We start from the raw sequence: 26,559 nt of genomic DNA, 5'->3' as shown, positions 1-26,559 counted from the left end.
GGAGGAAGTAAAATAGAATGAGTCATTTTCTCTAATGAGTCCATTAGGGAAAAAACTTATGAAGTAGTAAACATGAAAGAAACCTAAGAAAACCAACACGGTGATTTGTGCTTTAGGTTACTCAAGAAAAGTGGTGATCATTTTTGCAAGGCTGACACAATGACTGCAAGGCAGGAGACCTAAAACTTGCAGATATCACAGAGTTTAATAGAAAAGGAAGATGGAGAAAGGCAGACTGAAGTCAACTGCATGCTACCATACCACCTCAGAGAGCCTCTTAATCGGGAATATGACTCATAGAAAGATGGTGGCTGCATGCTGGATGCTGATAAAGCCTGGCAGTGGAGCTTGCGGCAGTAACTGGAGAACTCATATGTTAGCTGTCAGAAGACTGATGTGTCCCACATGGTTCTATGACAGGAGGATCAGCAGGAGGAAGGGCAGCAGGTGGACACACAGCTGGGGCGGCAGCAGGTGGTCCTACAGCAGGTGGTCTGACAGCAGACAGGGCGGCTGCAAGGCTGGCAGCAGCTGGACCCACATTCCTGGGCTTGGCACCCAGGCAGGCAGCAGCACGTGGGGTGGTAGCAGATTCTGTGGCAGTACACAGGGGCACAGTACACCGGCTGGCAGCAAGGCTGGCTGCAGCTGGACCCACTGAAGGTTTGTCCACAGCTGCTGGACCCACAGCAGGTGGGCTGACAGCAGGTGCTCACACAAGCAGGCTTGTGGCAGGTGGTCCTACAGCAGGTGGTTTCACTAGTTTGATAGCAAGTTGGAGGGCATGAGGGCTGGCAGCAGATGGACTCACAGCAGGTGGGCTGACAGCAGGTGGTCACACAAGTAGGCTTGTGGCAGGTGGTCCTACAGCAGGTGGTTTCACTAGTTTGATAGCAAGTTGGAGGGCATGAGGGCTGGCAGCAGATGGACTCACAGCAGGTGGGCTGACAGCAGAGTTTGCTGCAACAGGTGGGCTGGCAGCAGCTGGTCACACAGGTAGGTTTGTAGCAGGTGGTCCTGCAGCAGGTGGTTTGACAGCACGTTGGGGGGCAGCAGGGCTGGCAGCAGCTGGACTCACAGCAAGTGGTCCTGCAGCAGGTGGGCTGACAGCGCGGGGAGCAGCACGAGTGGGTCATTGTGTCAGTGGTGGAGGGTGGACTCCGGCTCAGAGCTGAGTTTCTCAGATTCTGAGGACTCCTCCTGTTCTGGGCTTTTATATCCTGGACCCCCAATGTTGGGACCAATAAGCAGGACTTTCCTGGTTATTATTTATGTTATTGTTGTAGTTTTGGATAATTGTCATGGAGGAAGTTGCTTTCTTAGTGTTTTATAGAGAGGCCTCTGTAAATCAGTGTTTGATCTTTTCCTTAATTGGGTCTAGTATTTAAGAATCCTTCCTAGAAATGAAAAGGTCAGGAATCATCACCAGCAGCATTTCTCGTCATGTGGCATCATCTGGTCATGGGGTAGTTCCTGCTGGCTCTGTGAAGGGCAGAACTGTTCTCCTTTCACAGCTTTGTTCCTTTGGCTCTACTTAGATTGAGACGTGCCTCGAAAGGGTCGGGATGCTGATGCATTCTGTGATGAATGAAGCGTGCTTGAGTTCAAGCCTGATCTCTGACAAAGTCAGAGTTAAGACTTCCACATGTATCTATATATATCTACATTTGGCAACTGGTTTGAAATGTTTCCCAGTTTTATCAGGGTCATCTGAGTGGAGGATGGTTGCCACATTGTTTTTCAAATGAAAATCAGCACCAAAACTGGAACAGAGGCAAAGCTGAATCCTATTTTCAAACAGCATCCCTTCCTTACTGCTTCACTGCTGTTTTCTAGTTAGGCTAACGACCTCTGGTGAGACATCCCAACGTGCATATACTTTCTTCTATAATTTGTGACAGGCAGGTTAGATAGGAGAATAACTAAGGTGTGTTTGAATCTGTAAATTTACATATTCCAACAAATGTGGAATCTCAGCCACAATTTCTTAAAGCTTTTAGGCCTCATTTTCTCTCTTTTAGATATATATGTTAGAGTATGATTGCCATGAAATGGGAAACATACAGTCAATAGCAGTAGAAATGATAAAATGATAGTGTAGAAAGGATAAAATGATAATGTAGTTCCAGTGGCAGAAAGAAGGAAAACAATTAAAATGTGTATGGAACCACAAAATAGCCAGTGCAATAGTGATACAGAAGAACAAAGCTGGAAGCATCATTTCCTTGATTCCAAATAGTATTACAAAGCTATACCAACAAAACAGTATGGATTGGAAAAAACCGGCACCTAGATCAGTGGAATCGAATGAAGAGGCCAGAAATAAGTCCACACATTCTATGGCCTACTAATTTATTACAAAGGAGCCGAGAATATATTAATACAATAAGGAAATTGCAATCTTTTAAATAAATTGTGGCGGGAAAACTGGGCAACCCTGTGCCAAAGAATGAAGCTGGACTCCTCAGACTCAAATGGACTCTTTCTGAGGGATATCTTTTCATTTATGACCATGCGGATGGGCCTTGAGGACATTAAGCCAAATGAAATGAGTTAGAGAGAGACAAATACCATGAGATCTCACTTATACATGGAATCTTAAAAAAAGTTTTTGTAAAACTGAGCTCATAGATAGAACATATCAATGGTAGCCAGAGGTTGGAGGTGGGGTGGGTGAAATAGGTAAATGCGATCACAAGGCACAGGCTTCCAGTTATAAAATAAACGCATGGGGAATGTAACGTACAGCATAATGACCATAGTTAAGAATACTGAAATCTTTGAAAGTTGCTAGAAAAGTAGATTTTAAAAGCTCTCATGCAAGAAAAAAGACTTTGTAACTATCAATTGTGACAGATGTTAACGTTAACTAGACTTCCTACAGTGCTAACTCTGCAACATCTACAAATATCAAATTATTATGCAGAACACCTATAAACAACATAAGGCCATGTCAATTACAGCTCAACTTAAAACAAACAACCAAGGCTAGACACATACCAGGAGAATTCAGGAGTCTCATAGCAGGAGAGTACATGACACTGCTGTAGAGAAATATTGAAACACGTTTATTGTTTCTAGCACTGTGGATTATATACTTTCCCTGTGGCATGGCAGTGACACTCTTACATGTGTATCTAAAAGAGAGGGCAGAAAAAACTTTAAGATATTATGCCTGACACATTTCACATTTACTGAAATCTATAAATCTATCAATATCATCCTATCTACCTCTTTGTCACAAATTATAAAAGAAAGCATGTGCAAGTTGTGATGTCTCACCAGAGGTGATTGATCCAGCTAAAAATAGTTATGGGACATTAATGCATTGATGTTGCCTGAAAACAGGGTACAGCTTTTGCCTGCATTCCAGCTTTGGTGCTGAAAAGTTAGTGAAGAACAACCTGTCAACACCTTCTACCTAAATGTACCCAATGAAGCTGGGAAACATTTTAGGTCAGTCACTACTGATTGGAAAGACATGTATATACATGTTTCAATGCCATTCTCCCAAATCATCCCACCCTCTCCCTCTCCCACAGAGTCCAAAAGACTGTTCTATACATCTGTGTCTCTTTTGCTGTCTTGCATACAGGGTTATCGTTACCATCTTTCTAAATTCCATATATATGTGTTAGTATACTGTATTGGTGTTTTTCTTTCTGGCTTAGTTCACTCTGTATAATAGGCTCCAGTTTCATCCACCTCATTAGAACTGATTCAAATGTATTCTTTTTTAATGGCTGCGTAATATTCCATTGTGTATTTGTACCACAGCTTTCTTATCCATTCATCTGTTGATGGACATCTAGGTTGCTTCCAAGTCCTGGCACAGAGATGACCCAGAAGGATGGTATGGAGAGGGAGGTGGGAGGGGAATTCAGGATGGGGAACACGTGTATACCTGTGGCAGATTCATGCTGAAGTATGGAAAAACCAATACAATATTGTAAGGTAATTAACCTCCAATTAAAGTAAATAAATTTATATTTCAAAAAAATTTTAAAAAAAGAAACTCATGTATATAGATACACGTGATTATCTTGAATCTCAGACTTTGTCTGAGATCAGACTTGGACTTTAGCAGGCTTCATTCATCACAGCATGCATCAGCATCCAGCAAGTCTCAACCTAAGCACAGTCAAAGGAACAAAGAAAAGGTGACTGTTCCGACCCTGGCCAAGGCAGGAAGAACTATCCCATGACCTGATGATGTCACATGCCAGAGATGCTGCTGCGATGATTCCTTATTCTTTTTCACTTCTGGAAATGGTTCTTAAGTGCTACTCCTAATTAAAAAGAAGATCAAACACTAATTTAAATAGGCCTCAAAACACTAAAGAAATCATTTCCTCGTGGATAATTTCCCATTGACTACAAAAACGGCATACACAAGGAAAGTCTTGCTTATTGGTCCCAACACTGGGGGTCCAGTGTATAAAAAGCCTCAGAACAGAAGTAGTCATCAGAATCTGAGAAACTCACTTCTGAACAGGAGTCCACACTCCACCACTGACAACATGACTCACTCCTGCTGCTCCCCGTGCTGCCAGCCCACCTGCTGTGAGTCCAGCTGCTGTCGGCCTTGCTGCCCCCCAACTTGCTATCAGACTAGTGAACACACCTGCTGTAGGACCACCTGCTCCAAACCTACCTGTGTGACCACCTGCTGTCAGCCCGCCTGCGGTGGGTCCAGCTGCTGCCAGCCTTGCTGTCGCCCTATCAGCTGTCAGACCACGTGCTGCAGGACCACCTGCCTCAAGCCTACTTGTGTGACCACCTGCTGCCAGCCCACCTGCTGTGAGTCCAGCTGCTGTCGGCCTTGCTGCCCCCCAACTTGCTATCAGACTAGTGAAAACACCTGCTGTAGGACCACCTGCTCCAAACCTACCTGTGTGACCACCTGCTGTCAGCCCGCCTGCGGTGGGTCCAGCTGCTGCCAGCCTTGCTGTCGCCCTATCAGCTGTCAGACCACCTGCTGCAGGACCACCTGCCTCAAGCCTGTTTGTGCGACCACCTGCTGCCAGCCCACCTGCTGTGAGTCCAGCTGCTGTCAGCCCTCCTGCCCCCAAACTTGCTGTCAAATCACTGAAACCACCTGCTGCAAACCTACTTGTGTGACCAGCTGCTGTCAGCCCACCTGCTGTGGATCCAGCAGCTGTGGACAACCCTGCGGTGGTTCTAACTGCTGTCAGCCAGCTTCCTGTGCACCCGTGTACTGCCATAGAACCTGCTACCACCCCACATGCTACTGCCTGCCTGGGTGCCAAGCCCAGAGCTGTGGATCCAGCTGCTGCCAGCCTTGCAGCCGCCCTGTCTGCTGTCAGACCACCTGCTGTCGGACCACCTGCTGCCGCCCGAGCTGTGTGTCCAGCTGCTGCCAGCCTTCCTGCTGCTGATCACCTTGCCAAGCATCCACTGTCCCTATACAGCACCTTCTATTAATTGACTTGCTACCTGGGGACAAAACAACATCACTGCCTAGACTTTGCTGACAACTGACGTGCTCGACCAGAATTTCAGTTACTCATCTCCTTGCTTAAGAGCTTGTGAAGTAGCTTGACGGAGTGCGGGGGGCTTCCTCCAATTGTCTTCCTCTGGTGTAGGAGGACCATGTGCCACCTTCCTGCATCTGTGATAAGGGAGTATGTCTTGGTTTTGACTCTGAAAATAGGATTGACCATCTAGTTCTTCTGAGTAACTTAAGAAAACCAGATCTCAGAATGTTCCTATAGGTTTCTATAGCCTATCATAAACTTTATAATCATATTTTCTCTTTTGCTACCCTCATAGTTCTTGTATCATGCTTTCTCCTTTTACAATCACTTTGGGTTTTACCTGTATGTTTCTCAATAAATGGTGTACCACAATTCTTCTGTATGTGTTTGATTTATTGCACCACATTCCTCATATAGAGATTTATATATTATATGTCTTATCCAATATGAGCATCATATTAGCCCCCTTCCTAATGATTATCTCATTATTAAAAACCCATTTCATTGTGTAGTGTGATTTACCTAATAATAAACAGACTCATCCAGGATGAAGTCTTCTGTTCCTGCTCAAGGGCACTTGCATTTACATCCCAAGGAAGGATGAATAGATGTCTGAACCTCAGTGACTATGTCCTTGGCGAGCTATAGTTGCTCTCGTTGTTCATGTGGTTATCTATTGCTGGTCCTGGACACACCATGAGAGACTCCAAGGAAATTATGTTCAGACTATTTCTCCCTGCCCTCTATCTTTTTACGATAATGACCCCTCAGAAATTAGAAACTCCTCTCTCTGCCCACTGGTCTATCTAGATGAGGAGTCCAAAATGACCAGGTGACAGTTTAAACATAGACTTTATTCCCTAAAACATGTGACTTTCATAGTATTAAAACCTTCAGTCCAGGAGAGTGTAGATCCATGGGGAGGGGAAGAACAGATTCCCATATATGTTACCCTGAGTTAAAGTGAGAGGGTTCACTGCTACTTCACTTTCTCAAACCATGTATACTACCTTTGTGGATATACATGGTACTACCTATATGGGAACCACATAGTGGCCATTAGGTCAAAATATGTACCGTATTGAGAAACAACATATCAACCTCGTGTGTTGTCATCTCTAAGTTGGTTCTTCACTGCACATCTACAAGACCATTCTAATTTTCCATGGGTCAGCCATCTCTTGATGAAACTGAAAGAGGCTTAATACTCTTGGCTTAAAACTCAACATTCAGAAAACTAAGATCATGGCATCTGGTCACATCACTTCATGGCAAATAGATGGGGAAACAATGGAAACATTGAGAGACTATTTTGGGGGGCTCCAGTATCACTGTAGATGGTGACTGCAGCCATGAAATTAAAAGAGGCTTGCTCCTTGAAAGAAAACGTATGACCAACCTAGACCTCCTATTAAAAAGCAGAGAATTTGCAATTTTTAAAGGAATCTCCACACTGTTCTCCATAGTGGCTGTACTAGTTTGCATTCCCACCAACAGTGTAGGAGGGTTCCCTTTTCTCCACACCCTCTCCAGCATTTATTGCTTGTAGACTTTTGGATTGCAGACATTCTGACTGGTGTGAAGTGGTACCTCATTGTGGTTTTGATTTGCATTTCTCTAATAATGAGTGATGTTGAGCATCTTTTCATGTGTTTGTTAGCCATCCGTATGTCTTCTTTGGAGACATGTCTATTTAGTTCTTTGGCCCATTTTTTGATTGGGTTGTTTATCTTTCTGGAATTGAGCTGCCGGAGTTGCTTGTATATTTTTGAGATTAGTTCTTTGTCAGTTGCTTCATTTGCTATTATTTTCTCCGATTCTGAAGGTTGTCTTTTCACCTTGCTTATATTTTCCTTTGTTGTGCAGAACACACCGAGGAAACCAGAATTGAAAGAGACACATGTACCCCAGTGTTCATCACAGCACTGTTTATAATAGCTAGGACATGGAAACAACCTAGAGGTCCATCAGCAGATGAATGGATATGAAAGCCGTGGTACATATACACAGTGGAGTATTACTCAGCCGTTAAAAAGAATACATTTGAATCAGTTCTAATGAGATGGATGAAACTGGAGCCGATTATACAGAGTGAAGTAAGCCAGAAAGAAAAACACCAATACAGTATACTAACACATATATATATGGAATTTAGAAAGATGGCAGTGATGACCCTATATGCGAGACAGCAAAAGAGACACAGATGTGTAGAGCGAATTTTGGACTCAGAGGGAGAGGGAGAGGGTGGGATGATTTGGGAGAATGGCATTGAAACATGTATACGATCATGTAAGAAACGAATCTCCAGTCTATGTCTGATGCAGGATACAGGATACTTGGGGCTGGTGCACGGGGATGACCCAGAGAGATGTTATGGGGAGGGAGGTGGGAGGAGGGTTCATGTTTGGGAACGCATGTACACCCGTGGTGGATTCATGGCAATGTATGGCAAAACCAATACAGTATTGTAAAGTAAAATAAAGTAAAAAAAATAAAAAAGAAAAAATGCAGAGAATTCCTTTGCCTACAAAGGTCCATCTAGGCAAAGCTATGGTTTTTCCAGTAGTCATGGGTGGATGTGAGAGTTGGACTATAAAGAAATCTGAGCACCAAAGAATTGATGCCTTTGAACTGTGGTGTTGAAGAAGACTCTTGAGAGTCCCTTGGACTGCAAGGAGATCCAACCAATCCATCCTAAAGGAAATCAGTCCTGACTATTCATTGAAAGGACTGATGTTGAAGCTGAAACTCCAATACTTTGGCCACCTGATGTGGAGAACTGACTCATTTGAAAAGACCCTGAAGCAGGGAAAGATTGAGAGCAGCAGAAGGGGATGACAGAGGATGAGATGGTTGGATGGCATCAATGGACATGAGTTGAGTAAGCTCCAGGAGTTGGTGATGGACAGGGAAGCCTGGTGTGCTGCAGTCCATGGGGTCGCAAAGAGTCGGACATGACTGAGTGACTGAACTGAACTGAACAAGACGATTCTGATTTTCCATGGGCCGGCCATCTCTGTCATGTGATGTATGGCAGAACAAGTAGATCACATGTTCATTTGCCTCTTGTTGATCTTGTTCATCAAAAAGTGGGTCAGTGGGTCCAAAGTTGGATGATTCCGAATCCTATGACAATGTTACTATAAGCTGGTGGACAGTACTGCTGATAAGGACAACAAATCCATGTTTACAACATGGAATCTTGGTAAAGAAGAATTGCTGTCTTTTCCATGCACATGTAACCTAAGAGGAAAACTAGCCTGCCTTCAAGTTCAATGGCTAGGCTTCCTGAGGGATGTTATTCTCTGCTTCTGACTAACAGCATGTACAGCAAGGCCAGCCATGGTCAGAGCCAGCTTGTGCTGTTGGTCCACACACATCTCCCACGCCTGCCACCATGGATACTCCCTTTATGCTCTCTTGTATAAGAATCGATGCACCTAAAGACAGAGATGGGATAAGAGATCCCAAACTTGTAGCTGTCCCGTGTCTCCTTCGTGGTAAACACTCTGGAGGTCATTGATGTGGGACACAAGGGGGGAACACTTTCTGCCTTCACACCTGCCTCCATCTAAGAATTCTCCAGATCCCTGTACTTTCCACTCTTGCTCCTCCCTTGGCTCAATCCAAACAGTCAGTCCTTTTACCACATGCAAATAGGCAAAGAACATCATTTCCTCAGGGCACATTTTCTCGGAAAAAAAAATATACATATATATACACATATATATAATGGACATGTGTACTGACTCACTGTTCACTGTGAGTATTTTCTCTTTCCACTACCCTTGCACAGCAGAAGTGTTATCTGTCATAATCAAAGTTCTCCATTTGGCTTAAAAGCTTCTACTGAAGTTAACAGTTGATGAAACTTATGATATTGAATGCTCATATATTATGATCAATTTGATTTTGTAGGAATCAAATGGAATTGGGTTGGTAATTATTTTAAATATTATTTTTAATTAGGGGATAATTACAATATTGCAATGGTTTCCACCATATATCAACATGAATCAACCATAGGTATATATATGAAGGAGGAAACAGACAGAACAGGCTCCATCTTGAAAGCAGGACTCCATCTTGGGCCAGACTGTGGACTTTGAGCTATATGCCCCGTATCTATAGAAATGACATATCAACTGGAAAACCAGACCCCCTGGATGGAAGAGCCCCAGGGCTCATACCTAGACTCTCCATCACCTAAAAATACCCCAATTATCTGTGTAACTGAATATGCCAGCCTTCCTGCTGCTGAAAATCTCACCAAAGAACCACCATCTCACAAATCAACCTTGCTGTTCCTCGGACAAATTCATTTCCAAACGATGCTGATTTTTTTTCTTAGTCATCTGCCTATAAAAAAGCTCATGAATCAGCTTGATGGAATGTAGGGGACTTCGCCCTGATTCTCCCCTTCCTATCCGTGTGGGTCATGCGCCGGCTTCCTTCATCATTATAATGGAGCATCTTGGCTTTGACTTTGAAATCTAGATCTTCACCTTCTCTCTACATGTATTTTTTGGGGAAAATCCTCATGACTTTTTCTTTAGTTTCAGATACTTATCTTCATAATAGTCTTCATAATCATGTATCTTTTCACTATACTGATTATTTTTGTATCTAACTTTCTTCTTTTTCATGATCACTTTGAGTTGTCTCTCTAGATGCAGGGAATTTTACCTGGATTTCTAAATAAATCTTGTGCCACTATTCATCCCATACTGTGTCTTTGGTTATTATACAGCATCTGGAGAAAGAAACAGCAACTTACTCCAGTAGTCTTGCCTGGGAAATCCCATAGACAGAGGAGCCTGGAGGGTTATAGTCCATGGAGTCGCAAAAGGGTCAGACCTGACTTGGCTATTAAACAACAACAGAATTCATGATGAAAGGCTGAGCTCATACAATCCCCCACAAATTATTTTTTCCATTTCTCTTGTGAGAAAATCTCCAACTTGATAAACTATCTCAAAGTGAATGAATGGCACTATTATCAGGTTAAGAAATAGAACTTAAGCCCAACCCTTTCAAATATAACTCTCAATAGTACAGAATCGGTCACTTTCCTTTTATATTACGATTGTCACACTCATCCATGTCATTTTCGGGTAGTTCATTCATTCTCCTTGCTGTATAGTCTTCCAGTGATTGAATATGACACATGTTATTTATTTGCTATTGATATATATGTGGATTGGTTGCAGTTTGGGGATAATAAAAGTAATGTTGTTATGAACTGGTCCTTTGGTGCACATAGATAAACATTTCTGTTGGATAAATATCTACAAGTAGAGCTGCTTCGTCAAAGTGTTTATACTGTCCTCTGTAGAGGTCTTTCCCACTTTTATTATATTTCTTCTTTTAGTTACTCGATAGTTTATGCTATTATAGAGTACAACTTAAAATTTTAATTTCTCAGTATTTCTGACATATATAAAAGTAATTAATTTATGTATGTTGATATTATAACCAAACTTCCTAATTATTTCTAAATGTTTACCAATCGATGGGCTTTAAAAAAATCTTTTTTACATACATAGTCATATCAACTGCAGTTGACAGGATTTTCCCTCTGAAGTTGTACTTACGGACATAAATAGGACTAGACCCAATTTATACAAAGACACTTTAGAGAGAAAATGTGATATCAAGACTAGCAGAATTTCCTCAAGCTTGCAGGGGATTTGAAAAATGAATGTGTGTTTCTTCAGTGGGGATGGGACAGCTGGCTATGGAAGGTCAGAGTCAGGAGAGGCACACATACAAGGTTTGGCAGTGCACAGGCACGAGGGGCCCTCCTCCTGAGTCTTCCAGCCCCTTAGGAAAGACCACGTGTTTGACAAGAGTGCCTGGGATACTATTCAACATTTTGTTGTTCCTAATACTTATTTTGATTCTTTGCTCTCATAAAATGAACTTCTAGTTGCTGTTTGACTTTCCCTTTAGATACTCCTGCACAGAGAAATGACGGGTCTAATAGACTGTCCAAACTGTCGTCATTACAGTTATGATTGTGGTTAATGCGTGTGTGTGTGCACGCCTGCTCAGTTGTGTCCAGCTCTCTGCAGCCCCATGGACTACAGCCTTCTAGCTCCTCTGCCCATGGCATTTTCCAGGCAAGAATCCTGGAGTAGATTGCCATTTTCTTCTCCAAGGGATCTTCCTGACTCAGGGACTGAACCCAGGTCTCTTGTGTCTCCTGCATTGGCAAGTGGGTTTTTTACTAGTTGAGCCACCAGGGAAGCCCAATTGTGATGAATAAATTGGCATTAGTCTATGGAATGGATAAAATTATTATGCCTCAAGAGGGGTACGTGAATCAGAGCAGGTTTCTGAGTCTGTAAGAATCAATTCAGAGACTTCTTTGGAGCATAATATATTTTGCAAGAAGTTACTTAATTCTTTCTACTGTGTCATCACATTCTTAGGCCAAAGAACAATTTTGTTTAGATGATATTCTTTCTCACACTGGATGCTTACAAACGTTTGATGAAGACGAATGCATGAGTGGCTGGACAACACCGAAGGCCAAAAAAAAAAAACAAAAACCCTCTCTGCATTCTAAATTGCAGCTATAAAATTCTTCCATCCCCCAAATATTATATATATATATCTCATATATCTATAGTTTGCAGTTTGAGACTATTGAAAAAGTAAAGATGTTAAACTAGTTTAACAAAATATTTTTGTATGTTTTTTGATAAATATATAAATAAATATTATATATAAATATATATTTACTTACATGATTTTTATATATTTGTATTTTTGTTGCAAAACACTAATTATAGAATTGCTTATAGAATGTTGTGGTCAAAATGTTTATGCTATTGGATAACCTAAATGTATTAATGTAATGCAAATATTTACAGACCTAATGAAGAAGTAGACAAGTATATGGTAATAGTTGAGGACATTAATAGTCCACTCGAGGACATTAATTTCACCGTTGGACAGATCATCCAGACCAAAAAATACACAGGGGAATATTGGCTTAAATGACACCATATATAAATCCATCTTGACAGACATATATAGAATACAGCTTTCAAGGGCAACATAATACATATTCTTCTCAAACACACATTTTACATTCTTCAGGATAGATTATATGTTGGCTCACTAAACAAACTCATAGTAAGTTAAAAAAGATTGAAACTATATAAAGTATACTTTGAAACCACAGTAGTATCCAACATTAGAAAGAAAACTGGAAATTCACAATGTGGAGATTCAATAAAATGCAACTGAACAACCAATGAATCAAAGAAGAAATCAAAAGAGAAAATTTAAAATACCTTGAGACAAATGATAATGGAATTACAGCATACCAAAACGTATGGGGTGCAGAAACAGAAGTTCTAAAAGATAAGCTCATAGCAATGAATGCTTGAGAAACAAAAAAATTTCAAATAAACTGCCTAAGTTTACACTCAAGGAACTAGATAAAGAAGAACAAAGGAAGTCCCAAGTGAGCAGAAGCAAGGAAACAAAGATCATAGTGGAAATAAATGAAACAGAGACTAAAAAGGGGGAAAAAATAGGAGAGAAGATCAACAAAACTAAAAGCTGTTTTTATTTTAAAAAGGTAAGCAACTTAAAAACTTTAGCTAGATTCACTAAGAAAAAGAGAAGCCTCAAATTTAATATCAGAAATGAAAGAACATTGCAAACTACAGTGTAAACACCATAAACTATAATATATTGGTGAAAGAAATTGAAGAAAATACAAACAAATTTTTTGCTCAGGGATTAGAATAATAATATTGTTGAAATATCCTTACTACCTAAAGTAATTTACAGATTCAGTGCAATCCCTATTGAAAGTCTAATGGCATTTTCACCAAAATCAGAAAAAAAATTGTAATATGTGTATGGAAGCATAGAAAACTCATAACCAAAGCAATCTTTTTTTTTCTTTTTAAATTTTTTAATATAAATTTATTTATTTTAATTGGAGGTTAATTACTTTATAATATGGTATTGGTTTTGCCATACATCAACATGAATCCACCACAGGTATACACGCTTTCCCCGTCCTGAACCCCCCCTTCCTCATCCCTCCCCGTACCATCCCTCCGGGTCAAACAAAGCTGGAGACATAATGCTTGCTGATAGCAAAGTGTGTTACAAAACTATAGTAAATAACACTGTATGGTTTGGCATAAAAACGCACATACATCATGGAACAAAATAGAGAGCCCAGACATAAACCCATACATTCTACAGCCAATTAATCTATAGCAAAGGAGCCAGGAATATACAATGGTGAAAATACAGTCTTTTCAATACATGGTGTTGAAAAAACTGACAGCCACTTACAAAAGAATAAAACTGACCTACTATCTTACACCATACACAAAAATTAACTCAAAATGGACTTCCCTGGTGGTCTGGTGGTTAAGAATCCACCTGCCAGTGCAGGGGACGTGGGTTTGATCCCTGGTCTGGGAAGATTCCACGTGCCTCAGAGCAAATACGCTCACCTGCCAAATCTACTGGAGCCCCCGCACTCTCGAGTCTGTGCTCTGCAGAAAGATGCCACCACAGCGAGAAGCCTGCACACCTCAACCAGAGAGTAGCTCCCACTTACCCCAACTAGAGACGGTCTGCACACAGCAATGAAGACCAACACAGGCAAAAAGACAAGAAAACTCAAAATGGATTAAACCTGAATCTGAAACCATCAAATTTCTGGAGGAAACATAGACCTTAACATTGGTCTTGGTGCTTAAAAAAAAAAAGACACTAAACACAAAGGTGAAAAGTAAAGTGGGACTACATCAAACCAAAAAGCAGGAATTCCCTGGTGATCCATTGAGTGTGACTCTGTGCTTTCACAGCTGGGGACCTGGGTTGAATCCCTGGTCCAGGAATTAAGATCCCACAAGCCACATGGTATGGCACAAAGAAAAAAGCTTCCACACAGTAAAGTGAATGGTAAAAAAAATGAAAAGGCAGCCTACTGATTGGGGGAAAATACTTGCAAATCATATACATGATAGGATTGATACTAAAATAGATAAAGAACTCACTTGACCCAATAACAACAAAACAAAACAAAAACAATCTGATCGAAAAAATGGGCAGACGTTCAGACTAGACATTATTTTTTTCTTATAAGACATACAGATGGGCAACAGGTACTAGAAAGGAGCTCAACATTACTAAGCATCAGGGATATGCAAATCAAAAGCATGATGAGTTACCACCTCATAGTTTTGCATGACTATAATGAGAAGGACGAGCTACATCAAGTCTTGGTGAGAATGTGGAGAAAATAAGAACATTTGTGGGCTGTTTACAGGAGCATAAATTGGCGCAGTCACTATGAGAAATACTATGCCTGTTCCTCAAAAATGGAAAGAAGAACTACTATCCAATCCAGCAATTCCACTTCTGGGTATTTATCTGAAGAAAACAAAACACTAACTGGGAACAATATAAGCACCCACATGTTCATTGCAGCATTGTTTACGGTAGGCAAGATATGGAAACAACCAACGTGTCCATCAATGGATGAATGAAGAAAATATGTTATGTATTATGCAATGGAATACAATTCAGCAGGAAAATATGATCTGCTTTCCCATTTGTGACAATATAAATGGACCTAGAAGACTTTATGCTAAGTGAAACAAGTCAGACAGAAAGACAAATACTATATAATCTCACTTATATTTGGAATGCAAAAGAAACCCAAAAATCTAAACCCTGAGCTCACAGATGGAGAGAACACATTAATGGTAGGCAGAGTTGGAGTGGGGTGGTGGAGGGTGGGCAAAATGGGTAAAGGGGGTCAAAAGCACAAGCTTCCAGTTATAAATACACTCATGAGGAAGGTAATGCACAGCATCGTGACTACAGTTAATAATACTCTCTTACATATTTGAAAGTTGCTAAGAGAGTAAATATTAAAAGCTCTCATCTCTCCAAAACATTTGGAACTGAAGTTGGTGATGGAGTTTAACTAGACTTACTGTGGTCATTGTGCAAGACATACAAATATCAAGTCATTATGTTTACACTTGAAACTAATATAATGTATTATGAAGTTATACCTAAATTTATAAAAACAAGAGAGACACATGCCAGTAGCATTCAGAAAGCTCACAATAGACAGGAGAGCACATAACACTGATGGTAGTGAAATGCTGAAACACTGTTTTATTCTTTTTAATATTGTTGACTATATTCTTTCCCTCTGTGTGAAAGTAGCTTAGTCATGTCCGACTCTTTGCCAACCCATAGACTCTATGGTCCATGGAATTCTCTAGGCCAGAATACTGGAGTGGGTAGCCTATCCCTTCTTCAGTGGATCTTCCTGACCCAGGAATCGAACTAGGGTCTCCTGCATTGCAGGTGGATTCTTTACCAACTGAGCTATCAGGGAAGCCCATATTCTTTCCCTATGACATGACAATTACACTCCTACATTTATAACTAGAGGAGAGAGAGGGAGAGAATTGCACAGGAAAAAAATTAAGAAATTATGTCTCACACATTCAACATCTGTTAAAATATGGAAATTGCCAAATTCAAATATGCCTTGGCTATCATTGTATTTGACTCAATTTTTAAAAATCTGTGTATAAGTGGGAGGTCTCACCTCAGATCACTGACCCAGCTACAAAATGCTGCTGCTGCTATGTCGCTTCAGTTGTGTCTGATTCTGTGTGACTCCATAGACGGCAGCCCACCTGGCTCCCCCGTCCCTGGGATTCTCCAGGCAAGAACACTGGAGTGGGTTGCCATTTCCTTCTCCAATGCATGGAAGTGAAAAGTGAAAGTGAAGTTGCTCGGTCATGTCCAACTTAGCGACCCCATGGAGTGCAGCCCACCAGGCTCCTCCATCCATGGGATTTTCCAGGCAAGAGTACTGGAGTGGGGTGCCATTGCCTTCTCCAAGCTACAAAATAGGGATGCTACAAAATAGGAATGGAATATTAATTGGTTGATGCTGTCTGAAACCCAGTGTACTGCTTCTATGCCTGCTTCTAGTCTCCTGCTTTGGTGCCAATTTTCACATAAAAAGCATTGTGCAAAATATCCTCTACCTGAATGTCTCTGATAAAACTGGGAAATGTATTGAGTAAGTTGTCCAGATATGGACTGATGTGGAAGCCTTGAACCCGAGTTTCTAGGGATCAGAGTTGGACTCAAGCAGGCTTCATTCATCACAGAATGCATCAGCATCCCACCCCTTTCGAGGCACGTCTCAATCTAAGCAGAGCCAAAGGAACAAAGCTGTGAAAGGAGAACAGTTCTGCCCTTCACAGAGCCAGCAGGAACTACCCCATGACCAGATGACGTCACATGACCAGAAATGCTGCTGGTGATGATTCCTGATCTTTTCATTTCTAGGAAAGATTCTGAAGTACGAGACCCAATTAAGGAAAAGATCAAACACTGATTTACAGAGGCCTCTCTATAAAACACTAAGAAGGCAACTTCCTCCATGACAATTATCCAAAACTACAACCATAACATAAATAACAACCAGGAAAGTCCTGTTTATTGGTCCCAACATTGGGGGTCCAGGATATAAAAGCCCAGAACAGGAGGAGTCCTCAGAATCTGAGAAACTCAGCTCTGAGCCAGAGTCCACCCTCCACCACTGACACAATGACCCATTCGTGCTGCTCCCCGCGCTGTCAGCCCACCTGCTGCAGGACCACTTGCTGCGAGTCCAGCTGCTGCCAGCCCTGCTGCCCCCCCACGTGCTGTCAAACCACCTGCTGCAGGACCACCTGCTGCAAACCTACCTGTGTGACCAGATGCTGCCCACCCACCTGTTGCAGCAAACCCTGCTGTCAGCCCACCTGCTGTGAGTCCATCTGCTGCCAGCCCTCATGCCCTCCAACTTGCTATCAAACTAGTGAAACCACCTGCTGTAGGACCACTTGCCACAAGCCTACTTGTGTGACCACCTGCTGTCAGCCCACCTGCTGTGGGTCCAGCAGCTGTGGACAAACCTTCAGTGGGTCCAGCTGCGGCCAGTCTTGCTGTCAGCCAGCTTCCTGTGCCCCCGTGTACTGCCACAGAATCTGCTACCACCCCACGTGCTGCTGCCTGCCTGGGTGCCAAGACCAGAGCTGTGGGTCCAGCTGCTGCCAGCCTTGCAGCCGCCCTGTCTGCTTTCAGGCCACCTGCTGTAGGACCACCTCCTGCCACCCCAGCTTCGTGTCCAGCTGCTGCTGATCTCTTTGCTAAAGAATCACTGTCTCTCAAACCAACCTTCTCATCACCTGATTTGGCATTCCAGAACAAATTTTTCTTCCAAATGTTGCTACAGCCAATGTTCTATCACCAAATTTTTGTTATTAATCTCCCTGGTTAAAAGGTTGAGAATCAGCTTGATAGACTGGGGAGGACTTCCCCTTGATTCTCTTACTCCTGTGTATATGAGTCATGTTCCACATTCCTGTGTCCTTGATATGGAGTGATGGTCTCCACTTTGACTCGGAAATCAGGATCTTCATCTTCCCTCTACGTGTAACTATGAAGACACATACTCATGACTTTCTTCAGTTTCTGCTGCTATCTTCATAATAATCTTCATAATCATGTGTCTTTTCAATGTACTCATGATTCTTATATCCTGCTTTCTTCTTTTTATAATCACTTCTAGTGTCTCCCAGAAGCAGGGAATCTTACCTGAATTTCTAAATAAACCTTGTGCCACTATTCATTTCATATTGTGCTTTGTGTTCTTATGTAACATTCATGATGTGAGGATTTATACACATACGCATAAGCTATGAATTATTCATTCTGAGCTCATACAGTGCCCCACATTTACTATTTCTATTTCGCATGAGAAAATGACCAACTTGGTAGATTGCCTCCGAGTGAACACTCCTGTCACTCTTACCAGCTTAAGAAATAGAACTTGCTGTCTTCAAATTCTCTCACTCATTCCCAAATGTAGGCAAGTTCATGATTTTTCTAAACTTGATATAAATGAGATACTATATAATTGGCCACTTGTTCTTTATATTAGGATTGTGACACTGATCCATGTAATTATCTGAAGTTCATTTAATCTCCTTACTGTGTCATCTTCCACTGAATGCATATGACACCTTTCATTTGTTTACTACTGATATATGTGTGGATTGTTTGCAGCCTGGGGCTAATAAAATCATGCTGCTTTAAAAGTTTTAGAACAGGTTCTTTGGTACACGTATATAAACATTTCTATTGGATAAATATCTACAAGTCGAATTGCTTGGTGAAAGTATTTGTACTGATCTCTGTAGAGGTCTTCCCCATTTTTATTTCTAGGTGTTTCATAATTTATGATATTTTAGGGTACAACTTAAAATGCTAATTTTTCAGTGTTTCTAACATGTGTGTGTTTTCTACATATGTGAAATGTGTGTGCATATGTGTTTTCATATGTATGTGTATGTGTGTTTTCATATGTAAGGGTGTGTATGTCTCACTCTTTGTGACCCCATAGACTGTAGCCCACCAGGGACTTCTATCCATGGAATTCTCCAGGCACAAACACTGGGGTGGATTGCCATCTTCTTCTCCAGGGGATCTTCCTGACCCAAGGATTGATCCTGGGTCTCCTGCATTGCAGGCAGATTCGTTACCATCTGGGCTACTGGGAAAGTCCTGTTTCTGACATGTAAAACAGCAATTAGTTCATATAGTATAACCAAACTTCCTCATTACTTCTAATAGTTTATCAATAGATGGGTTTTCTTTTTAATTTTGCATGCATAGTCATTGTCAACTACAGCTGATGGCTTGACCCTTCTAAAGTCTAACTTATAAGACACAAGTAGGACTAGAAGCAATTTATACAAAAGAACTTATAGAGAAATTACGGTATCAAGACTAGGAGAATTTCGTCTTGCCTGGAAAGGATTTGAAAAATGAACGTGTGTTTTTGAAATGGGGTTGGAGTAGTCAGCCATGGGATTTCAGTCGGCAGAGGCACACAATCAAGGGTGGCAGTGCAACCAAGACTGCACAGGGGAGGGGGCCCTGCACCTGGGTCTTCCCGCCCTTATCAAAGACTACATAATCGACCTGAGTGCATTAGATGCCACTCAGCATTCTGTTATTCCATATACTTCTGATTGCTCACAAAATGACCTTCTGATTATTGTTGTAATACTTTACTTGTAGGTATTCATGCACAGAGAAATAACTGATCAAATGAACTATGGAAACTATAGTTCCTGCAATTATAATTGTGATCAATAAATGTGCATATTAATAATAGGATAGATAAATTGTTATGCCTCAGGAGAGGGGTTCAACCTTTGTATGTAAATAAGAACAGATTTCTGAGTCTACAAGAATAATTTTGGACCCTGTGTATTTGTCAAAATAATAGCTATCAACTTGAAAGCACTTGGAGGGAGAGAGCTACATTTTGCCCAGGTGAACAAATGTCATAAATTCATGGCACCATGTAATATTTTAATGTTACACCTTTGAGTGCTTGTGGATTTCAGAGAAGGACGGCAATGCCAGCAATCAATGTCAGTTACAGCGTTTGAGCAAGACAGAGAATGTAGGGACTTCGCAGAGACTCAGTAATGGAAGAAACCCTTATAGTCTCCTGCTAGAATTAACTCACAGAAGCTGCAAATCAAAGACACAATACCCCTACTGCCAACTGGCTGTTTAGTTGAGATATCTTGTCTCCATAGTAGCCCATTCCTTTTTCAGACATCTCCTATCAACAGTGATTATGTTAACATCTATCCCCCATTCCCCTCCCAGCCTGGTCTCCTGAATCTTTTGCTTATTGGGATCACTTGTTAGACAGCTAGAGTGGCATTACTGAGCAGTTACTGAGCAGTACTCTCCCCAGTAGAAGATACGCACACTGAAAAATCACATTTGTTTCACACTAACCCCTGGCATGTACTTTCTCACCTCCCAGGGTGCATTTTGGACAATGCCCAGCATTTCCCTACTGACAGCAGATGTTCATTTTTCCCTGAGGCCCCAGTCACTAAACTTTCCAACTAGATCTATAGTGTTAAGATTAAGTCTAAATATTTTCTCTAAATATTCTAAATGTACTGGATTATGGTTTAGTGGAATGAAATACCATTGAAATGCATGAACATATGTTATCATTCTTATGAGTGTGTCTGTGCCTTTTTAAGATGTTTCTAATTTACATTATTCACTTTCTGTACTGGGCTTCCCAGCTGGCACTAGTGATAAAGAATCTGCCTGCCTGGCAATGCAGGAGACATAAGAGATCCCTGGGGAGGGAAAATCCCCTTGAAAAAGGCATAAAAACCCACTCCAGTATTCCTGCCTGGAGAATCCCATGAACAGAGGCACCTGCCAGGATACGGTACATGGGATCGCAGAGAGTCAGACACGACTGAAGCAACTTAACATGCCTGCACGCACTTTCTTTACTAAACTCACTCTTAGATTGTGCTTTTATTTACTTCTGATTTTATCTTCAACCATAAAATCTCTATAAAGGAAGGAAAGACCACAGCTCTTAGTCTTCTTGCCTGGAGAATTCCATGGACAGAGTAGCCTGACAGGCTACAGTCCATCGGGTTGCAAAGAGTTGGACACAACCGAGCAACTATCACTCACTTAGTTACGGGAATTAAAATCATATGGAAGAGTACTCAGATTCTTGTTCAGCCACTCACTAGCCTTATTGGGAAAATGTACAGAACATACTTTTCATATATATTATGTAATCATTTTTTATTTTTTAACTTATTTCTATTTAATTATATTTGATTTACAATGTTGTGTTAATTTCCCACTACTTTCTTTCATATTATGTCCACTTGTGTATTTTTGTTATTATTATGACTATCTTACTTTACAATGTTGTATTGGTTCTGCCACACATCAACATGATCCGCCACGGGCATACGCATGTTCCCCATCCTGAACCACTTATGTATTAATCTACAAGTGTTTTCTTTCTCTTCCCCCTGCTTTTACAGGTCAACCGGTTCATAAGCAGATGCCTTTGAAAAACCACAATTGTTATATTTTCAAGAATATCACAGGAAAACAAATCTATTCATCACTAGAGAATTGGTTTTTCCCTTACTTGTTCCATGATAATCTAAGGTTTTGTCTCTTGTTTAACACTGTATGCCTGCATGGGTGCATGCTAAGTTGCTTCAGTAAAGTCCAAATCTTTGCAAACTTATGGACTAAATAGCCCAACAGGTTCCTGTGTAAATAGGATTCTCCAGGCAAGAATACTGGAGAGGGTTGCCATGCTCTCCTCCAGGGGATCTTCCCAATTCAGGGATGAAACCTATGTCTCTTAAGTCTCCTGCACTGGCAGGCAGATTCTTTACCACTAGCACCCCTGGGAAGCACCTGTATGCCTCACTTTTTTTTTTTTTTGCTGTAACTACTGAATTAATTTTTTAAAATATAAATTTATATATTTTAATTGGAGGCTAATTATAATATTGTATTGGTTTTGCCTGACTTAACACAAATTGGCAACAAACTTCCAAGTCTTCAAGAGATGGGAATACCAGACCACCTTATCTGTCTCCTGAGCAACCTGTATGCAGGTCAAGAGACAACAATTAAAATCGAACATGGAATAACAGACTGGTTCAATATTGGTAAAGGAGTGCCTCAAGGCTGTATATTGTCACCATGTTTATTTAACTTATATGCAGAGTACATCATGTGAAATGCCAGGCTGGATGAAGCACAAGCTGGAATCAAGATTGCCAGGAGACATATCAATAACCTCAGATATGTAGATGCACCACCCTTATGGCAGAAAGCGAAGAGGAACTAAAGAGCTTCTTGATGAAGGTGGAAGAGGAGAGTGAAAATATGGCTTAAAACTCAACATTCGAAAAACTAAGATCATTGCATCCAGTTCCACCACTAATGGCATACAGATGGGGAAACAATGAAAACAGTGACCAATTTTATTTTCTTGGGCTCCAAAATCACTGCACATGGTGACTGCAGCCATAAAATTAAAAGACGCTTGCTCCTTGGAAGAAAAGCTACGACCAACCTAGATAGCATATTAAGAAGCAGAGACATTACTTTGCTGACAAAGTTCCCTATAGTCAAAGCTATGGTTTTTCCCATAGTCATGTTTTGATATGAGAGTTGGACCATAAAGAAGGCTGATTGCCAAAGAATCAATGTTTTTGAATTGTGGTGTTGAATCCCTTGAACTGCAAAGAGATAAAGCCTGTCAATCCTAAGGGAAATTAACCCTGAATTTTCACTGGAGGAACTGATGTTGAAGCTGAAGCTCCAATATTTTTGCTACCTGATGCAAAGACCTGACTCATTGGAAAATACCCTGATGCTGGGAGAGATAGAAAGCAGGAGGGGGAGGGGATGACAGAGGATGAGATGGTTGGGTGGCATCATCGGCTCAATGGACATGAGCTTCAGGAAGCTCCAGGATATGGTGAAGGACAGGGAAGCCTCATGTGCTGCAGTCCATGGGTTGCAAAGAATTGGATACAGCAGAGAGACTGAAGAGCAACAAAGTCAAGGTATTGGAAGGTATGAGAACTTGTACCACATCCAAGGAGAACAGTAGAGTTTTGTGCTGCCCTCAATGACTAAAGAATACACAGGTAATAACTGCACTTGATTCTTGCAAAATCTAGTTGATCATAATATATAAACATACAGTGCCTTAAGTTTCACCAGTCCATAGCCCCACAGAAGTTTTTATACCAGGTGGAGAATTTTGAGTACCACAGATAACACTTTTGCTCTTCAAAGGCAGTGGAAAGAGAAAATAGTTACTCTGAACAATCAACAGTACACATGGGCACGACATATTTATTTTGAGGAAAAGTGGCCTCACAATGATGTTCGTTGGCTGTTTACAACGAGCATCCTGACTGGATTGAGCTTGGGAGAAGCAAGACTGGAACATAAGCAGACTTGGAGAATAATTATTTATATAAAGACGGGTTGAGGACAGAAAGTATTTCCCACTTGTGTCCCACATCATGATCTTCAGAGTGTTCATAATAGAGAAGGCACTAGACAACTACAAATTTGGAACAACTCATCCCATCTCTGTCTTTGGGTGCATCAATATTTGCACAAGGGAGCATTAACAAAGCTTCCACTGGCAGTGATAGAGGACTTGTGTGAACCCAATAGCATAGGCTCCCTCTCACCATGGCTGCCCCTACTCTATGTGCTGCCAGTCAGAAGCAGAGAATGTTGCTGAGCACCGATGCGCTAGCGTCATAACTCATTCACCACGCCACACAAAGGCAAGTTATCCTCTCAGACTAGTAGGAAAAGAGACAGGTTCTCCTTTCTAGGACTGCATGTTCTAAACATGGGTTTGTCATCCCTATCAGCTGTACTGTTGGCTAGAGTAGTATTGTCATAGGATTCTGAATAGCATCAATTTGGACCAAGAGACCCACTTTTTGAAGAACAAGACCAACAACAGGCACACAAACATGAGAGCTACCTGTTCTACCATACATCACATGACAGAGATGACTGGCCCCATGGACAATTGGAGTGGTCTTGCAAATGTGGGGCAAAGAACCAACTTAGAGGTGACAACACATGGTTTTGATATCGTGTCTTCTGGATGTAGTGTATATCTTGACCCAAAGACCATTACCTGATTCCTCTTAGGTAGTACCAAATATATCCACAGAGGTAGTACACATGGTTTCAGAAAGTGATGTAGGAGTGAATCCTCTCAACTGAACTCAAGGTAACATTCTTGGGAATCTGTGCTTCCCATCCAGGATTGAAGGCTTTAACACTGTGAAAGTCACATCTCTTTGAAGGAATATCAGTTCAGTTCAGTTCAGTCACTCAGTCGTGTTCATCATCTGATCAGTTTGCATTCCTCATGTAGGTAGACCAGTGGGAAGCTCTTTGAACTCCATCAAGCTGATTCACAAGTTTTTTTAAGAGAGATTTGTAACAAATTCTGGTGGAGCTTACTAGTTGTCACAAAGTCTAAGGAGTTATTTTTTGTCCTCAGTAGCAAGTCAGTTAACATAAGGTGTTGTGTGGGGACAGGGGTTCTTTTACAGCTACTAATCGCTGAGGGATGGTTATCAAGAAGAGGTAGAGAGTAGGGAGAAATAGTCTGAACGTAATTTCCTTGGCATATCTTAGGGTGTGTCCATGCCCAGCAACTGTACATAAACAAAGACAACAACTACAGCTTCGTCACTGAGGTTCAAGCATCAGTTTCCTTGGGATGTAAAGGTAAACACCTGTGAGCAGGAACAGAAGACTCTATCCTTGATGAGTGTGTTCATTGTTAGCTAAAGCATACTACACAATCTACTTAATGAGCTAATAATTGATTCTGAGAGCTAACATGATACTCATAATGGATAATGCATATAGTATGTAGTATGTACTTTAATCTCTATATCAGGAAGGCCATGTAAAAATCAAACACAATGTAGGAAGATTATGGCAAAGAATTTATTGAGAAACACACAGGCAAGACTACTGCCTCTAGGAAGACAATTCCAAGGTACCATAAAAGGAAAACGCAGGTCACAAGAGACATGGGAATATTGATAGAGAAACATATGATTATGTTAATTATGATAAGCTGCAGAAACCTAATGAAACATTATGAGGACTTGTTTTCCTAAGCTACTTAGAAGTACAACATGGTCAGTCCTATTTTCAGAACAAAAACCGAAACATAATTCCTTATCAAAGATGCCTGGCACATGATGCTCCTACACCAGAGAAAGACAACTGGGGGAAACCCTCTGCACTCTATCAAGCTGATTTATAAGCTTTTAAAGAGGCAGATGGGTTAACAAATTCTGGTAGAGCATACCAGTTGTCAGCAAAGTCTAAGGAATCATTTTTTGTCCCCAAGTAGCAACTCAGTTGCTATAAAGTGTTGCTAGGAGGCAGGGGTTCTTTGGTGAGGTGATCAGCAACAGGAAGGCCGACAGCAGGTGGACACACAGCTGGGGCGGCAGCAGGTGGTCTGACAGCACACAGGGTGGCTGCAAGGCTGGCAGCAGCTGGACCCACATTCCTGGTCTTGGCACCCAGGCAGGCAGCAGCACGTGGGGTGGTAGCAGATTCTGTGGCAGTACACAGGGGCACAGTACACCGGCTGGCAGCAAGGCTGGCTGCAGCTGGACCCACTGAAGGTTTGTCCACAGCTGCTGGACCCACAGCAGGTGGGCTGACAGCAGGTGCTCACACAAGTAGGCTTGTGGCAGGTGGTCCTACAGCAGGTGGTTTCACTAGTTTGATAGCAATTTGGAGGGCATGAGGGCTGGCAGCAGATGGACTCACAGCAGGTGGGCTGACAGCAGGGTTTGCTGCAACAGGTGGGCGGGCAGCAGCTGGTCACACAGGTAGGTTTGCAGCAGGTGGTCCTGCAGCAGGTGGTTTGACAGCCCGTGGGGGGGCAGCAGGGCTGGCAGCAGCTGGACTCACAGCAAGTGGTCCTGCAGCAGGTGGGCTGACAGCGCGGGGAGCAGCACGAGGGAGTCATTGCGTCAGTGGTGGAGGGTGGACTCCGGCTCAGAGCTGAGTTTCTCAGATTTGAGGGCTCCTCCTGTCCTGGGCTTTTATACCCTGGACCCCCAATGTTGGGACCAATAACCAGGACTTTCCTGGTTGTTATTTATGTTATGGTTGTAGTTTTGGATAATTGTCATGGAGGAAGTTGCTTTCTTAGTGTTTTATAGAGAGGCCTCTATAAATTAGGGTTTGATCTTTTCCTTAATTGGGTCTAGTATTTAAGAATCCTTCCTAGAAATGAAAAGGTCAGGAATCATCACCAGCAGCATTTCTGGTCATATGACATCATCTGGTCATAGGGTAGTTCCTGCTGGCTCTGTGAAGGGCAGAACTGTTCTCCTTTCACAGCTTTGTTCCTTTGGCTCTACTTAGATTGAGGCGTGCCTCGAAAGGGTCGGGATGCTGATGCATTCTGTGATGAATGAAGCCTGCTTGAGTTCAAGCCTGATCTCCGACAAAGTCAGAGTTAAGACTTCCACATGTATCTATCTATATATATCTACATTTGGCAACTGGTTTGAAATGTTTCCCAGTTTTA

General features: G+C 41.7%; 3 protein-coding genes across 8 annotated transcripts; 2 read left to right on the top strand and 1 right to left on the bottom strand.

Annotated features, from left to right (window-relative positions):
* Window positions 1-425: 425 nt before the first annotated feature.
* Window positions 426-25,992, bottom strand: LOC138415204 (keratin-associated protein 9-2-like). The gene is made up of 2 exons (XM_069543451.1): window positions 25,679-25,992; window positions 426-1,089 (listed from the first exon to the last, which is right to left on the bottom strand). Exons 1-2 carry the CDS (start codon window positions 25,990-25,992, stop codon window positions 426-428), a joined length of 978 nt encoding a protein of 325 aa, XP_069399552.1.
* On the top strand, window positions 4,521-5,399 carry LOC138414731 (keratin-associated protein 9-2-like). Of its 6 annotated transcripts, none has more exons than XM_069542513.1 (3): window positions 4,521-4,567; window positions 4,748-4,921; window positions 5,114-5,399. In XM_069542513.1, exons 1-3 carry the CDS (start codon window positions 4,521-4,523, stop codon window positions 5,397-5,399), a joined length of 507 nt encoding a protein of 168 aa, XP_069398614.1. The 6 variants fall into 6 exon arrangements, with proteins under 6 accessions (XP_069398614.1, XP_069398615.1, XP_069398616.1 ...); XM_069542514.1 differs by having other exon boundaries at window positions 4,727-4,783; window positions 5,006-5,399; XM_069542515.1 differs by having other exon boundaries at window positions 4,634-4,804; window positions 5,126-5,399.
* LOC138414732 (keratin-associated protein 9-9-like) lies at window positions 17,130-17,705 on the top strand. The gene has a single exon (XM_069542516.1). It carries the CDS (start codon window positions 17,130-17,132, stop codon window positions 17,703-17,705), a length of 576 nt encoding a protein of 191 aa, XP_069398617.1.
* Window positions 25,993-26,559: the final 567 nt, after the last annotated feature.

Source organism: Ovis canadensis, chromosome 11 (genome assembly GCF_042477335.2).
Source record: "Ovis canadensis isolate MfBH-ARS-UI-01 breed Bighorn chromosome 11, ARS-UI_OviCan_v2, whole genome shotgun sequence".
Classification (NCBI taxonomy): Eukaryota; Metazoa; Chordata; class Mammalia; order Artiodactyla; family Bovidae; genus Ovis; species Ovis canadensis.
The sequence above is the reverse complement of the archived record's forward strand: the minus strand, read 5'-3'. Positions and strand labels throughout refer to the sequence as shown.